Source organism: Semicossyphus pulcher, unplaced genomic scaffold (genome assembly GCF_022749685.1).
Source record: "Semicossyphus pulcher isolate SPU_LCO1_2020_fin unplaced genomic scaffold, fSemPul1.0.p SCAF_8, whole genome shotgun sequence".
Taxonomy (NCBI): domain Eukaryota; kingdom Metazoa; phylum Chordata; class Actinopteri; order Labriformes; family Labridae; genus Semicossyphus; species Semicossyphus pulcher.
In genome coordinates this window covers 25229380-25247626 of record NW_027211759.1, presented here as the reverse complement: position 1 = coordinate 25247626, position 18247 = coordinate 25229380, and the positions used below count along the sequence as shown (strand labels likewise).

At 40.7% G+C, this 18247-nt stretch overlaps 1 protein-coding gene across 2 annotated transcripts in view; it reads right to left on the bottom strand.

The window, feature by feature from the left end:
* The window catches only part of necab2 (N-terminal EF-hand calcium binding protein 2), a 159399-nt gene that overhangs the window by 64307 nt on the left and 76845 nt on the right, over window positions 1-18247 (bottom strand). For both annotated transcript variants that reach the window (XM_069685849.1, XM_069685850.1), the window contains exons 8-9: window positions 15680-15759; window positions 8392-8448 (exon numbers count right to left, since the gene is read on the bottom strand). In XM_069685849.1, coding sequence (XP_069541950.1) covers window positions 8392-8448; window positions 15680-15759 — 137 coding nt within the window. The remainder of the gene's footprint in view (window positions 1-8391; window positions 8449-15679; window positions 15760-18247) is intronic.

Below are 18247 nucleotides of genomic sequence, written 5' to 3'. Positions count from 1 at the left end.
TTGATGTGTTGTTTCCTGAGAGAAAAAGTCTCTTTCCTGCCTCCACTTGGAGGTCAGAGGTCACTCTGTGCTGCACAACCTGCTCAAGGACACTTCAGCAGGGGACCTGTTATTGCAAAACAAAGGGTCGAGCAGTAATACTTGTCCCTGGGTAAAGTTCACATCCGGCTGCCCTTCTGCTTCCTGAGACAATATTGTTGAACTTCTGACCAATAACTGTTATCAATTATGAGGACTGACCTGTCTTTCAAATGCTTTTACCTTCTGAACCACAAATATAGACATTAATGCTGTCAAGGCATCAACCTCTGCAACATATGGTAAATATAACTGACGGACTGCTGGGCTGAAATTCCTGCTACTGGTATTCTTTACGTGATAATCTTTACGAATCATTGATGAGAATTGCTTGCATTATTTCTGAAACATTTTTGTGATTTCAGGAGATAAAAGGGAACCACCTGAGCCATGCTGCTAAGGCAGTAACCTGGTGTTTAGAGAAGCAGTCAGGAGGATGTGAATGTAGAAAATAAATGTGAGAGTCCCTCTTCAAACAAGCCTCTTCACCACTGATGTTAAATCAACTGCTCCAGTGGAGCGCTTCTGCAGGCTTCACAATGCTATATGTAAGACTTTTTAAACCGTTTAGTGCTACTTAGAAGTGCAATTAAGATTAGTGTAAACCCCAAATACAATATAAAATGGCAAAATAGTATCTCTTTGGTTCAATGGTCTCAAAACATAACTGGAAAATATAGGACACAACACTTTCTTACCCAGAGTTTCCTGTCTCATGTCTGTACTTTAGGAAGGTAGAGGTAGCACGGATTAGCTTCGGTTAGCATAAAGATTTCAACAGGGAGACACTTTGTGTCTTTGTTTAATCCGTACTCCCCCCTGGGGATCAACACAGGATTATCTTATAACATATTAAAAAATTATTAGTTTGTTTTAGAGGTGATCTGTTAAGGTCTATTAAGTCACTATCTATCACCAAATGAGGTAACACAATGGTGACTGAGCCGATGGCCCACTGATGAAAGCCTCTGCATTTGCAGTATATCGTATTTTTATGGCTGGGTGTCTGTGGTGACATTCGTGGAAAAAATCACAAGGCGGTAGGCGGAGCTAAGCGGCTGCTTTTCTGGTCTCTGCAAGTGTTGCGAGTAAACAGTAATCTACTATGGCTGAAAAAACAAAGAAAAAAAACGATGACTACAGATACAACTTCAAACATAAGTGAAAATCCAAAGAAAAAGAAACAAATTCAACACTCAGATGAAGGCAAACAGTTTTAACAGGAAAGCGACCGTCAGCGAGGAAATGCAAGAGTTACAAGCGTAACAAAGGGAGCCAAGTTAAATTTGTGTCCTCCTGTAATTACCGTATATTGACATTAGAGGCGCCAAAGAGAACGAAACTGAAATCTTCAAGATTGTCAATTTAAGTTCACTGTTTCCTGGAATCCGATGTCTTAACTGTTTTTAATATTAAAATTGCCATTGGATCACAATTTATGCATTAGTTATTTTAGAATAAATCAATCAGCAAATAATCATTCTAATAATAGAAACGTACATTACAGAACAACCCTTTAGCTGAATAATATGTACAATTTGAGTAACAAAGCACCATTGTGTGCAGTCGACCTCCATTAGCCGAATGTGGGACCTATTTCACATTATGCTGCGTCTCTATCTCGTCTAAGTCGGCACTGCTGGTGTTTGAGAATTATGGTTAATTCAAGTAGCAAGTCCATCAGAGCGAGAGCTGCTGTAGAGTGCGTGACCCGTTCAGTAATATCCATATTTATAACCTCTTGATTTATTTTTCATGAGGGTCTTCGCAGAGTCCTGAATGTGAACTTCACTTTCTCCTCTCACCTCCTGACTGTTCATTTTACTGCCTCTTATTGGAACACACATTACAAATTTAAGCCTTTTGGAAAAGCTTTTACTCATTACCACAGAATTAATTAACTTCCTCCAGTGACATTTCCTCATTTCTGTCCTGATCCCAGGCTTTAATTTTCACTACATCCCCCTCTTCTCTTGTTTTTTGTGTGTTTTTTTAGCCATTTAATTCATTGCAATATGTCAATTCGTCTTACCTCTTTTCTTTGTCTGCTTCTTGTTGGTCAAATATTTTAACCAGTTACAGTAAATAAGTCTATATTACAATATGATGCTTGCTCCAAGGATTAGTTCAGTGCTATAAATGAATGCTGAATATTTGCTATAGCAAAGCCATAAGCAGTGATCAAGCAGATGATCAGGTTGGTACCTTGTAAGGGAGCTACCCCCTTCTGAGTATCAGTCTGTGTGAATATATTTAATGGCATGTACTGTCGAGCATTTGGGAGGACAGAAGATTAGAAAGCATCTATATACACTGATCAGCCATAACAATATGACCACCTGCCTAATATTAAGTAGGTCCCCCTTTTGCCACCAAAACAGCCCTGACCCGTTAAGGCATGGACTCTACTAGACCTCTGAAGGTGTTCTGTGGTATCTGGCACCAGGATGTTCGCAGCAGATCCTTTAAGTCCTGTAGGTTGCGAGGTGGGGCCTCCATGGATCGGACTTGTTTGTCCAGCACATCCCACAGATGCTCGATTGGATTGAGATTTGGGGAATTTGGAGGCCAAGTCAACACCTTGAACTCCTTGAACACCTTGAGGTGTTGCTCAAACCATTCCTGAACCATTGTTGCAGTGTGGCAGGGCGCATTATCCTGGAAGAGGCCACTGCCATCAGGGAACACTGTTTCCATGAAGGGGTGTACTTGGTCTGCAACAATGTTTAGGTAGGTGGTGCGTGTCAAAGTAACATCCACATGAATGGCCGGACCCAACATTGCCCAAAGCATCACAATGCCTCTGCTGTCTTGCCTTTTTCCCATAGTGCATCCTGGTGCCATGTTGTCCCCAGGTAAGCGACGCACACGCACCCAGTCATCCACATGATGTAAAGAAAAAAAACATGATTCATCAGATCAGGCCACCTTCATCCACTGCTCCATGGTCCAGTTCTGATGCTCATGCACGTGCCCATTGTAGATGCTTTCGGCGGTGGACAGGGGTCAGCATGGGCACCCTGACCTTTTGCAGCTACGCAGTCCCATACGCAACAGCGATGCTCTGTATGTTCTGACACCTTTCTATCAGAACCAGCATGAACTTTTTCAGCAGTCTGAGCTACAGTAGCTTCTGTGGTCCTCTTCTGTTGGATCGGACCACACCGGCCTGCCTTCATACATCACGCGAATCAATGAGCCTCGGCCGCCCATGACCCTGTCACCGGTTTGCCTGTTTTCCTTCTTTGGACCACTTTTGGTAGGTCCTGACCGCTGCAGACCGGGAACACTCCACAAGAGCTGCAGTTTTGGAGACGCTCTGACCCAGTCGTCGAGCCATCACTATTTGGCCTCTGTCAAAGTCGCTCACACCCTTTCACTTGCCCATTTTTCCTGCTTCCAACAACTTCGAGTACAAAATGAATATCAGCTGTTCTCAGCCTCCAGTTCAATTATGCTGTTGTTATACACCCCCCCAGATCAACCCAGTGGACAATGATTATTTTGACTATTTGGATGCTGCTGGGCAAAACAGAGCTGTGCAACAACAGGAGAGAGGAGGAAAGAATGACACGTTTGTGCTTAAAAACATCCTTTCTAAAAACACGTTTATGTCCCTTTGGCCTTTTCTGTTTCTCATTCCTTTCCATGATTTCTAAGAGCTCTCTCTTATTACAGTATAATCCCCCTCTAACTCACTCACCTCTGTTCTGTATTCTTTCAGCCTGAGCGTCTTCTGTTTTATTGCTTCTCTTTTCATATCCGAGGTGCCTCCAGAGGGTCAAAAACTGATTCAATACTGTGTACGTGATTGATTTTCCCACTTCACATGACAGATATCATTGTCAGACGGATGTTATATGCTATTGAGTGTCCACTACAAGTAAAATGCAAATGCTAATTCAGCTCCACAACTGCAGCTTTAAAGCATCTCTGTATCTCGTATACAGTTTGATCTCATTATGATCCCCTGTGTGGTGATGTGATTCACTGAGGCGTCTTTGTGCAGAGAGGAGGGATGATTGCTTTGACAGGGGGACTGAAAAGGAGACGAGATGATAGGTAATCAGGTTTGAGTCTTTCCTCTGGTGGAGAATGGAAGGTCAGAGGGGACCGACCGAGCCTGCCGTGGGAGGAAGGGTGAAATTATGTAAAGGTGAAGAGGAGCATGACCTTGTTTAAAGCAATCTGTGTTTAGAAGCAGGAGGGTGACTGAGGAACAGAGGGCTCAAGAGGTGATGATACATGCATGTGTAGGAGAGGGTGGAGGCGAGGAGAGGAGGTGAAAGGTGAATGGTAGACTATTTGAAATGTACAGATACAGATTTGTTCATTCAGAAGATTGGGGTTCGGAGAAAAAAAGGCAAGAACCTTTATACTCTTCTACTCTTTTCTCTTCCATGGTTTTATCTGTGAATATTTACTGGAGTTTCTTTTTTTTTTTTTTTTTTAAGACAATTTCTCTGCCATCTTTGGCCTTTATTAGATCCTTGATGGTGTAGAGGCAGACAGGAAATGAGAGGAGAGAGAGGGGAACCACATGCAACAAAGATGCCCCCGCCAGGCCAAAACGCACAATGTTCTGGTAACGCCATGTGTGCCTTAAGCTGCCAGTGTACTCCGACAAAATTGATGGTCAAAAATATTCTGAACTCCCTCCCTCCTAGTGACAATTTCCCATCATTTTTCCAACCCGAAAATCACACACACTTTATGCCGTGATTGGCCTGCTGTGCAGAAATGGGAACTGAGCCAAGCTTTGGACTTTCTTTCTTTCTAACTCAACTTATTTGCGTCTTAGGTTGGACTGACCAGTTCACAGAAAGGAGGCTTGGATATCCATTATCCGTGTGTCCCCTGACTACACGATCATCGTCAGATGATAGTAAATGCTCAATTTGTTCTATATAATCCTCCGTGCTCACTTATCAAATCCCAAAACTGAGCTATGATCTTTGACTCTTTTGTCTCTTTTTCAGTGCAGAGGCAGTCGTACCAGCTGATGTTCGCAAGTGTTTCTAAGCCAGTAAAAACAGTAGAGGAGTCAGACTGACGCTCTATACACTGAACTGTCATCATGGGGGCTCATTACTGTGCAGACCACAGGTAAAATATATAGAGTCTCCGATGGCTACCACAAAGTCTTGGATGGGTTTTCAAAACTAAAAACACTTAATTGGATCGACTCCTTTGTACCTCGATTAAGCTTTGGACTTCCTGTGAGATGAAGTCCCTGTTACATCACCATGGAAACTGAAGCAGGGTGTTTCCCATGTCTGTGTGAATGTATAAATATGAAAGGCATGAATTCCCTGCTGGACCCTGTTTACTCTGTTTTTGTAAAGAAGGCCAATAAACAACCAAATGAACCTTGGAACAAGAGATAATTGCTTTAAGCTTTCTCTTTAATTGCCTTAAAGTGTTCAAGGGGATGTTTTCCTTTAAGACTGTGAGAGGGTAGTTATTATACGCCCGTCAGGTAGGTGCAGGGAAATCACAAGAAGAGCATCGACGAAAAAAGGCAAACCCGCACACTTACTCCATGTTAGAAATGGTTCTTATATCAGAACATTTCGATACCACTTCAGCCTCTGTCTTTTTTCTGTTCCTCGCCCTGAGAAACTGAGCTTTCCTTCTTTTAAGTTGATCTTTTTCTGGTTCCTGATTTAACATCCCTCTTACTTTTTGCCTCATCCTTGTCTTGTCTTGGCTTAATAAGTGCTCCTTGTCGGGTCTGGGAGTTTTCTTTGAAATACACTTTAAAGGCAAATCACAACATGAATCTTCCCCCTCTCAGTGCATGCGAGCAGTCTCTTATATTAATCATCTCCACAATCTGCGTCGGTGCCCATGACTACTGGACGATTTAGTCAAGGCTCTCACTGCCTGCCGGCAGCTAATGGAGAGCCATAAGTGGCCTGACTGCTGTGGGTGTAAGTGCAATAGGTGATTATTAAACGGGTCTCCTGCAGACATAAGAAGTAGATCTGGTCTTTAACTCTTTGTGGCACAGGTCTGAGCCAGATGTACAGTCTTTCACTGATCAAGGGCTTATGAGCCGCACTACTGGCATGGTTCAGTCTCAAATGTCTCATTAGCTATTAGCTATTAGCTATAGCATAGGATTGCAAAGTTTTTTTCAGATCATGGTCTGCCAAGGAGGAGGTCTACAGAAATCTAGCATCACTATAAGATAAGATAAGATAAGATAAGATAATCCTTTATTATTCCTACAACAGGGAAATTTACAGTGTTACAGCAGCAAAGTGGATAGTGCAACATTACAATAACGGGCATATAAAAATAAGTGTATAAGTGTATCCTAAGATATCAACACTTTTGGTATTGTGAGAAATAATTTGACAAATATTGGATAACTTGCCCTGACGTTTGGAAAGACAGTTTAATTCAGGATGAATTGTAATGACTTCAGGTTAAAATCTTTCTTTTAGCATTGTTATTGTGAGCATGTCAGCATGCTAAAGCTAGCATTCAGCGTAATAAAGTGCACGACAGTGTTTCACTGTAGTATCCTTTATTGTGATGCAATATGAAAAATCGGGTTTCATAGTTTGTTCTATAAACTAAATTATTGATTATCCTTCTGATCAGGGTTGCCTGATGAATAAATGATATGTGCATAATAAATAGAAACAACCAGCATTGGTTGGAGTAGCATGCTGGTGTGGCACAATCAGTGAAAATGTGTAATAAGTAGTGAAATGCTAATGTTCCACACTTATGAGGCCATAAATAAATACCTTTTTACAGATATTAATTGCAATTACTTGCACATGAAGTACTCATTCTTTACATGTAATATATTCTTCAAGAACCCATTTGTCACATGTCTTTGTGAAACTGGTTAGTTTTGTTTTAAGGTACTTTTCTCATTCTCATTCCCAACTAATCAAATACTGTAGCTAGGAAGGCGGCCTAACGCTTCCAAGTATGACGCTATATCTCTATGGTGAATTTCGGAAGCTGCCCTCTGTCCTGTATTGATTAACTGTTTGAGTGACGAAATATGAAGACATTGCGGTGGCTGTTGAGAGCTAGGAACTCTCATCCAGGAGTCCAGGGGTAGATTCCCAGCATATTCATGTTGATGTCTCTCAAAAACGTGCAGGCGAAGTATTGCACAGCAGTTTTTTTCCATAACTTATGTAAAATACATCAATTAAGTTATGAACCTATAGTAGTTCAGTCACTAACAATGTATGCATGCTTGTACTTATGTAAATTGAACCAAGATCTCTTTCTTACACTTTTTAAAAACTTTTCTTTGGTTCTTCAACATAATCATCTTGGTGCCCAACATAACCATAACCTTCAACCATTACACATTGTTAACCGCGTGGTCATTGTTTTTGCAGGAACAAAACTCAGAAAAAGTGGACAGTTTCTCAGCATGCTGGATCGCTAACTTTGCTGTTTCATTTTTGCTGAGTTATTATCATTGAGTTGACTGCTTTATTTGAAAGTCTAATGTGGTGTTCCTTATCTGTTATTGTGAACATTACTGCAGAGCCCTGCATGTGCCAAACTGACGCAAGGGCGGAACCAAATGTGTCGTATTTCAAAGAATATCACTAAGCAAACCACGCTGAAAAAAGATATTCATCTGTAAATCTCTACTATACAGATTGTTTATGGATTTTTGCAGGATCCAGATCTTGAGACAGCTTCTGGCTGTATTTATCGTCCACTAGAACTCTTATCTCTACTTTAATGCAGGCATACAAGTGTTAACAGTCTCAGGTGGTATTATAGATTATAAGATTTTTTAATATGTGATTCAATCCAAGTACACCCTGAAAAGTAAAAGCCCACACAGTGCTTGCTGCTTTTCACATGAAGCAGTGATCATTATCAGAGAGAGTAGCACATACCTTGAATATGTTCTATATTTCTAGGACAGCTGAAGTATTATTTTCTCCTCAGGTGTTTTTGATTTATTTATAGTAAGTAAGTGTTTGACGCTATTAATTCTTATAGAGAAAACTCACCGTCTATAAATTATTCAGGTCTAGACAACAAAACAAAACGAGCATATTTCCTGGGAAATAATACAAAAGATCGGCACTTGTGAGACAGGGACTGAGACCTGGATTATTTTTGGACAGCGCTGGTCTCTCAGAAGTGCTTTCCTGTGTTGATTACATCACATACTCATGTCTCAGGCTTGTAATACTCAGGCTGAGGCAACACTGTAGTGGTTGTTGGCTTCTGAAAGGCAGCAGTAAGTGATGCTGCACCTGGGGCTGTGTGATACAGTGATGTACAATGGTCATTCATTTAGTGTCTACTTACTGCGCTGGTAGTGCCATCTGTGTCTGTTAGCCTCTGGTGCAGATCAAACCAGACCGTCTGCGGGGAGAAGCAAAACAACAACAACAGCACGAACATGTCAATCAGCGAGACCTACAACAGCAACTATCACAGCAACAGCTTGAAGCACACATTAGTCACTCGCAAGGAGAGGTAAGAGTGGACGCACTGAGAGCAGGAAGAGGTTTGAAAGCCATACATGATGTCTTTTTAAGATGAGAAGCTGAAATGTTCTGCGGGGAATAAGTGAGGAGGGGGCAGAGAGGAGGAGGATGCACACCAAATAAGAGAACCCCAAAATAAAACAGAATGACTAATAGGCTACCAGCATGAAAATAAAGAAGTACACTAAAACGGCAAATATATTCTGTGTGAAAATAAGGGGGTGGTAGCTGATGTAATGACAGAATTTTAACAAGGACTTAACTGACCTCAGCGAAGCCAAACCCCCCTCAGTAACTGTTGCCGTACATATGTTTAAAGGTCCACTTCAGTGTATTTCATTATATTACATACAATTCTGTGTCATTCTTAAAGCAGCCACACCGTTCTTTTAAAAGTTAAAAAAGATTTTACTAAAATGGAGTTATGACATAATAAAAGCTACAGTCACATGTCCTCCTTCAAGCTGAGACAGGTGCACTGTCTTGAACTGAGGTTGATATTGGATCTAGGCCAAAGGTCAGGAACTTCATCAGAGTGTTTGTGGGGGCTTGGACTCATTGATTACTGTACAAAAGCACGACTTTTTAACTCTATTTATTTACTGACTGGGGTGAAAGTGAATCATTTTTCATGGATCAGAGATTCGAACCCCTGGGGTGTGTTCCTGTTTCAATTGCTAGCACGGGAGCTTTGGACCACCAGTAGTAGTAGTTATTTAAGTCAGTGTGGGGAGGACCAGCAGGGAATGCTGGCTGGAGAAGAACTGAGCAATGAAGCTCTGCAAGAGGATCAAGGAAACCCAGCCTGTTGCGTAATGGATGTTGTGTGTCTATTATCCACACGAAAAGAAAAGAACTATAACCACAAAACATTTGGAAACACTGGCTGGAGTGGACGCAGCTTACCGTCTCCATAGCTACGACGCACTGACTTACTACTTCTGCATTAATACTGTAAGTTAATACATTAGTATTTGGCCTAGGTTACATGAATTAACTAGCTAGATTTCTGTTATAAAAAGAAATGGATTACAGTGACAGTAACATGCTCGCAATGTTAGCTGTAACATTGATTAATAACCGGCGAAGACGGAGAGTTAGGAAAGAGAGGATCTGGAGCCGTCTTTGGCTTCTGCAGCACCAGAGACATTTATGCTGTTGATCGGCTGAAGTGAAATAGCTACATCATTCCGTTGTAAAACTGCAATTGGAGACTTAACAAGTCAAATCTTTTGTAACTCCAGGTAACAGCTTCAGACACTCTGCAACAAACCAGTTCACACCGCTGCAATTTTCTCTGCAACATTATAAAACCGTTTTGTCACGTTGCAAATCATTGATCTTAACTGGCCTTTAGAGAGACAAAAGGAAAAACATCACTTTTGGATAATGATTTTTGCTATATTTGAACCCTGCGCTAACTTTAAAGCGAAGTTCATATATGCTCCACAGATAAGACATTAGTTAAGCTAGGTGGGCTAATATTACAGTGTTTGTGAGTGTCTGTGTTTGAAGATGACAAGAAATCTATTTCTAGTTTTCTCCCTCTCCTGATGCCGGTGTGTCAGAGGTATATAAACCTGTTCCTATAAATCACAGTAAGCCCCGCAGGTTTCTGTCACCGATGTGACTGATGAGCATCACTGTTGCTGCTGTGAATGAATAGTGTCTGCATCGCTTGAAGGGTAACTGAGACTTTCACCAAACGCAGCAGGGAAATTAAAGGCAATGAGGTCTGGCACAGTGGGTAGGTGAGACACACACTCATGCTCACAAACGCACACTCGCACTGTAAAAGCTACCAGAGACACACTGAGTTGAGGGATAAATAATTTGGGTTTAAAGTGACACAGTCAGGTCACGGCTGCTCTGAAATTGAAGGCGCTACGTGTTGTCGGTTGTGCAGCACATAAAGGGCTTCTGAGGTGATGACTCGCTGCCTTCTTTGCGCATACACCACCTGGATAAAAGCAGTAAATAACATCGACGTGTAGTGGCTCAATAAAATTGTTATGGCTAATATGTTAGCAGCCACCTGTTACAGAGCACCACAAGAATTCTTCAAGAAATTACACCTGGTTTTAAAATGCAATCCATATCTGGACTTTTTTATAAAACAATCTTACCTCTGAGTAAACACCTGCAATCTAATAGGTTCTTATTATCCCCAGTGAGATATGATTTCTGCCCTTCTCTTCTGTTCAGAACATAGACCGTGTAAGATGTGGACGTAGCCTCCGGTTTCAAAGTAAGGCCAAAGCAGAAGTGCCTTCAACCTGCTTTTAAATGGCCAGCAGTGGGCATCTCCATTTGTAGCAAAAAGAAGTCCGATTGTATTGTAAGTAGATGATAAATGACCCTACAACTCACTTAATTTACCTCACTTAACATTTTCCTCTAGAGTCAATTGTCTCAGTTGCTAGTTTCTCGGTTGAAAGGCGAGGCTTACTAACCAAATGCCACACTGGCTTCGTCCTCCTGTTTTATACACTCTATGTGTCGAAGCAGAATGATGAGCTGGCACACTGATTGCATTTACACTGACAAAAGATCCGAAAAAAACCTCCTGATCAGGCAGATGTAATCAAATCCTAATCACAACTCACATCTAGTATTACCATGTGTTTTACCTTCTTCAGAAAACTGGTCCAGATATAGATCACATGTTAATACTAGGTGAAAAAAAGAAGGTTTTGGAGCACCCTGATGAATATAATTCTGATGTCCTGAATCCACTAAGAAAGTAATGTTTACAGTACTTAATTACGCAGTGCATTTGACATAACTAAGATACATACTTTGCGTAACTGACGTTCTAAAAAAAGTCAACATTTACTATTTGTTTCACACAGAAATTGAACCCTGTTCTCCTCTAAGAAAGTCCTGTTTTTGTTTGACCCATCCATCGCCCCCAGCGTCCATCCTAAGCAGACTTTTGGGCTCCATATTCTACGTCACTTGAAATTCAGTGTCACGTTGAAACCATAAGCTAGAGGACAGCCTTAAGAAATAATGCTAGAGCTTCACCTGCTGTGTCCTATTTTGACGTGTTGACCAAGCTGCTGTTTTTGATACCTTTGGACTGAGAGTGACTGAAAGAAAAGATGTCTCACTGTGTTGGAGAGAGATGCTACTTCTACCTCATACACGATATTTGAGTGCACACACACCGGCTTGCAGCGATCACATGAACACAACAGCCTGTCATTCAACGCAATGATCTTTCCATTAAAGCTTGAAGACCTGCCCTAACAGGACGACAGAGATTAAGTTGTCAAAGGCAGCATGACATTCTCTTGCTGAAAGAGGGAAAAAATCTGTATCATAAGCTGAATTGCGTGTCAGTGTGCAGCCACAGCACCACCTACACCTGATGTGCAGCTACAATCAAAGGCATCATCCTGTGACTTTTCCAGGGGAGATAGATTCTGTTGTCAGTGGCTCACAGAGAGCAATAAATCTTGATATTTTGCTACCAAAAGAACAAACAAACTCCTGGGGGAGAGCAGAGGAAGAGAGCAGGACGAATTGAAAGTGAGACAGTGAGTAACAGAGGTAACATAAATCTGACACTTTGAGGAGGATTTGAAGGCAACGTGTTATCACAAAGCAATGGTGCCAACACAAAGCACTATTTTCATCACACCAGGCACCACATCACTCAGTGTGTAGCTGGCTTATTATCTAGTCAGTAAACAATTCATGATTCACTCTGATGCGGTGTGATAATATGATTTCCTTCTGTAGACTCCTGCACAGTCTTAACACTGAGATCCATGCAGGTAATACCAGGCCAACCATAGAGGCAGAGACAAAGCCACATTGAATACGCCTCCTGAAAACCTTCTTCTGCTTTGATAAGACTGCAGCAGCATTCCATCTGATCCTCTGCACATGTAATTCAGCAGAAAAACGTCTTTTCATGTGCTTTTCTTTCGGATGGATTATTCTGAAAACACATTGTTCGACATAAAAGTTTGGTGACCTATTTTCTTTCTTCTGGGTTTCTGCTATTTTCTGTTGTCACTATAGGGGTAATTTTGGAGGTAATTTCTTCTTTTCACAGAGAAAATCTTTCACCAGAGTGGAAAATCATTTGAGAGTGTAGCAACCTCAGGACCTCCAAGATAATATTACATTATAATATATTAAAAATCAGTTACGTCATATCACTTTTTTCTTCTTGAATTAGTTTTATGTTTGGAAGACACACCAAAAAAAATCACTGCTTATTAAAGTCATTGATAACACAGAAATGTAATCTTGCTTAAAATCTACAATGAAGACATGAATAGGAAATCTTTGTCTATTTCATTGACTATTATGTTGTAATTTCTTAGCTTTGCACTTTTTAACAAATTGCCATTCTTTGTCTTCTCAGTCTTAATAATAAAATATATTATTATAATAATAATAAAACTACTGCATTGAATTATTATGATAAAAATGACAGATATTTGGTCATTTTAATATAACTACAGTTGGATTCATTATTCCCTTGCCTCTCTTTACTTCATTGTTTCCACCATACATTTGTTTGATGGGACAATGGTGGCATTATGGCCGACTATTCTGATGGTCGACTAGTCAGCGATAATAGAAACAATTCATCGACTAATCGGAGAATGAATTGCAGAATGACTTAACAGCTCTTATTTAGCTATCAGCTTTTAAATTTAATTGGAGGTTCTTTTCAGCATGTGCTGACTAACAATAAAGACAAAATGAGTTCATTCCAAAATATGTCTTTTAATAAACCGTACTGCTGATTTGGCTACTACTGATACAAAAGATGAATAAAAATTAAAATATCAAGTTGTTGTCCATTTAAAACCAGGGACAGGACAGACGAAGTGCTGATATAAAAAAATAAATTACATCAAGTCCAACGCGCCTTCTCTTCAAATGCTCGGGCCTTACTGACGTGCTCCTCTTGCAAGGGTTCCTCGTCTTTGCAGCACTGAGGGTGAAATGCTCCCAGACTTTAATAGTTTTAGGACGTGATGGTGTTGCATGGCCTGCCGAAACAATGATATGTCTGAACACAGCATGAAAAACATGTGCAATGACGTAACCAACTAATTATCGACAATTACATTTATTGGCAACTAATTTTGTCATCGATTTTTGTCGACAATGTCAACTAATTGTTGCACACCAAGGAGGCATATGACTTGATTATTAGGCATCACTTTGGCTTTGGCTTGGCGATGAGGTAGAAAAAGAATGAAAACATTGCAGCAACTTCACCCTCATTTAGACTTTTCTCTACTATTCTGCAAATTTCATTTCCTTAATTACTGGCAACAGCAAAGTAAAACTAATTTTAAAAAATCATTCTTAAGGTGTTACTTCATTTCTTTGTCAACAGGAAAAGAGCAGACTTTACTGAGTGTAGTCTGTGAGAAGATGTATTTTTGAACCACAGCCGCTGTAAACAAGCCAGAGAATCTGCCTCGCAGGGCTTCAGGATCAAGGTCATGGACAAGTTGTTTGGAAGGTGTTTCAATCTATTCCTCTAAAAGAGAGGTCATATTCTACGTAAACCTGGACAATATGTAAAAAGTGTATAAAATTAGAACCTGAGTTCAAGAGCTGAAAGTTGTTTCTCGACAAGGATCGTGGTGAGAAGTCTGTTCACAGGAACGTTTACTCTACTATATTAAACCTGATCAAACATTTAGTTTCTCTCTGTTTTTAAAATGATCTTTCTTCTTCACACATCCTCCCTCCCAGTTATTCTTAGCCCTTTCTGTCGTAGTGGAGCACTCTTCCAAAGACAGCTGAGTCTGCTGGGGCCCCATTAGCCTGAACATGTTAAGTACCGGACGAGACGCAGGCAATGCAGAGGAACGGAGACACAAGGAGAGAGGGTGAGGAAGAGGGGAGTAAGGGGGAAATGACAGATGTAAAGACGAAACAAGAGAGGGGGGAGGATGAAGAGGCATTGGGATATGAGATCTGCTTCTAAGAAAACAAGGAAGCGTGGAAAAAGACACATTGCTACAGTTTGGACACAGGCCTTTAATTGCCTCCTTTAGTTCCCTCCCTTCATTCTCTACTCTCCTTCACTTAGTGTTAAATAACTTCTTATGTAACACCCTCCTTCACCTCCTCATCAACCCCCTTCTTCTTTCTTTTACATTTTTCCTTTAGCATCAGCACGCTGCTTTGGCACTTCCCAATTATGTCAATGAAACATCTCAAACTTACAAATCCTCCACATGCTGACAGCTTGGTGCAAACAAGTTGCTGTCTGACATTAAAAGCCTGCTGCAAGGCAAAGGACACAAGGGCTCCTGTTTATAAATGTGCATATACTCTTAAATAAACATAAAACATATATGGTTTATATTTGAAACAAAGGAAATGTGCAATATTTTATGTATGGACACTAGTATGTTCCCATGGACCATTATTATGGGGGGAAAACGGTCTTCCAAGGTAATTCATTAAAGTTGTAGTTGAAGAATACAGCTGTTGGTTCTCTTGTTTTTGTGCACGGAGTGATCATTTAAGGGAGCAGCAGGAAACCACATGGCTCCCATAGCACATAACAGGTGAGTGAGTCCCCTATTTTCAAGCTTCACCTGCTGAACGGCTGCTCAATGCAGAACGCGGTATGTGAGGAGACACCTCCCTGAGAGTGTAACAAGCAGTTTGCACTTGCGCTTTGTACCTGCCTACTCAGATGCATCTTACTGACTGAATGATGTGCCATTTATATAACAGAAATACTGCACCATTGACTGCGAACAAGATTTTTGTTGGTCAATGATGCAGTCACTGTCTGCTGCCTCAAGATAGCCCGACCACATCTCATTCTGAGACCAGCAGAGAGAGAGAGGTGCAAGTACATTTGCTACTTACTCAATGTGTGCGCTGGGGGTGAAAATGGCAAATGTGTTAGTTGGAAACCAGCAGTGTAAGTTGGTCTTCAATGTGCTTTGCAGCAGGTGTAATATAGAGTACAAGGGGTTTGATGAAGGTTGGGTTAGGCGTGTAGTGGTTATGGGTAAAGCAAGCCTCCAGGGAACTGAAGTAAGTGCAACATCTTCCTAAAAGAACAAAGTGTGTGTGTGTGTGTGTGTGTGTTTATTCTTTACCTTGTTCTCCAGCCGTCCAATTAGTTCAGCCAGGCGGTTGATCTGAGCCTCCAGACCTTCTTTCCTCACCTCTATTGCACCTACAACACACATACACACAAACACAGTATAAATACACTAAATGGACGAGCATGAATATATATTCACTTGCATCAACTTGATTAGGGTCCTTGAGTAGATCAGATGCAGCTGAATGAGGGCTGCACAATATTGGAAGAAAAAAAACTGACATAGTGATGTCTTTTCTTTACAGCATTATGTATGTACCTTACACATGCAGTGTTATTTGTCCACCATGCTCCTAACCACAATTTGTAATGCCAGTTCCTCTCGTAATATTTATGTCCTCTATATCTGAGTATAAACTGCTCATCTAAAAATATCAATCTGTCTCTGACATAACCAGCCGGGCTGTTTAGCTCCTGTTACATTTGTGTTTCTTACTAGATATCGTTTCAATGTACAGCTTAGCTTTTACATAACGTCTGTTAGATCAATAGAAAAATTCTGAATAAGGAGGTGGCCTTCTGGAGAGGTGTTGGTTGTGGTGCCACAGATGATCTGATATTGGTCCAATATTCTGGTTTGGTCACACAATATGTGCAGTAAAAACTAGTAACTCTGGACAGGGCTATGTTACACTACCTTTGCTTTTCACTTCACAGTCTGTTCTCCATTATTTCATCATGAATATTTAATATAAAGGAGGAGCTCCAAAGAGGCTGATAAACAGGCCATTATATCTGTTTATCGAAGGGAACTTGGTCTCTGAAAAGACAGTGAAGAATTAAAGAGAGGGCAGCCAGCTGCTTTGAGGCGCTATCTTTAATTGGCTCTTATTCCAGGAGGATTTCTAAATATCCAACAACGCGAGCTCTTTAAAATGATCAGAAGGAAATATTTGGCAGAAAATGTTTCCTTTTTAGAAGGACAGACCTCCAATGTGAGGAGGAAGTCTATTATTTGCAGAGGTGCATTTGACTGTCTCATTTTTTATCTCTAAAGCATAATGGAATGACATGACCTCCCCTCATTACATTTCTTAGTAAAGACACATAAATTAGATTAGAACTAAATTAAGGTCTATTTGCGATATTTTTATCTGGTGGGTCAGGTCATAATGTCTATTATATTCAATAAACAAAATAAAAAATAGGATGTCCTCAGACTCAATGTGTCATAGGGTTTGTAACCCTGTTTAATGTTACTCAAAGGTATAATAAATAAAATATATACTTTTACAAATATAATATAATATAAATCATCACTTATGGGCCTTTATACATGGGGGTTGGTGAGTGTGTGTTCAGACCCTTGTAAGACCCTTCCCTCTGCATCTATTCTGTTGTTTTGCTTTGCACGGGACGTTTTCAGGAGGGGGCGCTGTTGTGGTTCCTTGAGCCAATCACAGCGTACAGGTGAGTGTGGGAGTGGTTCAAATTAGCAACTGGGCCCCATTCAGACCGGCGAACATGGCGAAAGAGCGATGCAGAGTTGGCCTTCTTTCTGTTGCACCAGGTAAGTGCCTCAAACCGGAGCTAACCGGCGGTTAGCATACTAGCGCAACGGTAACCGGCGGTATGCTAAGGAAGAGGGGCCCAGTTTGAATGGAAGGAAAGGAAAGGAAAAATCCTACTTATAATAGCTTTAAAATTAAGACCACATTTCCTATAAAACCAGATGCCTCTTGTTGTGAAGACTATACAGATACATTGAGGGTATTTGAATTCACTTTAAATAGGGTGTATTATGTTTCACATTTTAAGACATATATATAATGTTACAATGTTGGATGTCCAGACTAAACGTGGGTGGAGTTTCAAATCTGTAGGTAAAAGTATGTTGGAGTAATCCCCAGGCTTCTCAGCTCAGTCTGCAGGCTGCTGACGTCACAAAGTGCAGCCTCAGCAGGCTTCGGACCGCTGGCCAATCAGAATAAAGTGGGCATGTAGAGGTGGGGTTTCTTAAAGGGACAGAGCAGACAGTCGTTTCAGGCAGAGGCTGTTTGAGGGCCTGCACAGAGCAACTGTGTGAGAAAAATGATTCGTTTTTTTAAATGTAAATTATGCTAAGCTACTCCAGGTATCACAGAGTGAAATATGAAGCTTGAAATTAGCATGATCCCCCCTTAAAACAGTCGTCCTCTGTATGATGCTTTCAATTGTTCTTGGCAATTGTGAGTTTTTTCATGCACACAATTTCTCAAATTATTTTCTAATGTGTTTAAAGACCTTCAAATGCTTCATAGTGAGATCACAGTGAAATGAACAGTGAAGGGAAAATGCATTTTCTTCCTGTTTTGTTGTGCTGACAGTTTCTTATTGTTGTGCTTTGTTTTGACAACAAAACTGTGAAATAACACTTAATTACTGAAAATGTGTGTTGTTTCCCTCTCGTTCACTGAACTTCAGTATAATGTATCTCTTTTCAAGACATTCTTACTCCCCACTCACGGCTGCTTGGTCTGCAGCCCAACGCTTTAAATTATAACAATCCAAGTACGCCTTTAGTGTCAGCTCTACAGGGTTCTGCAGTCCAGTGAGTAATAATAAATAAGCAATGTCTGGT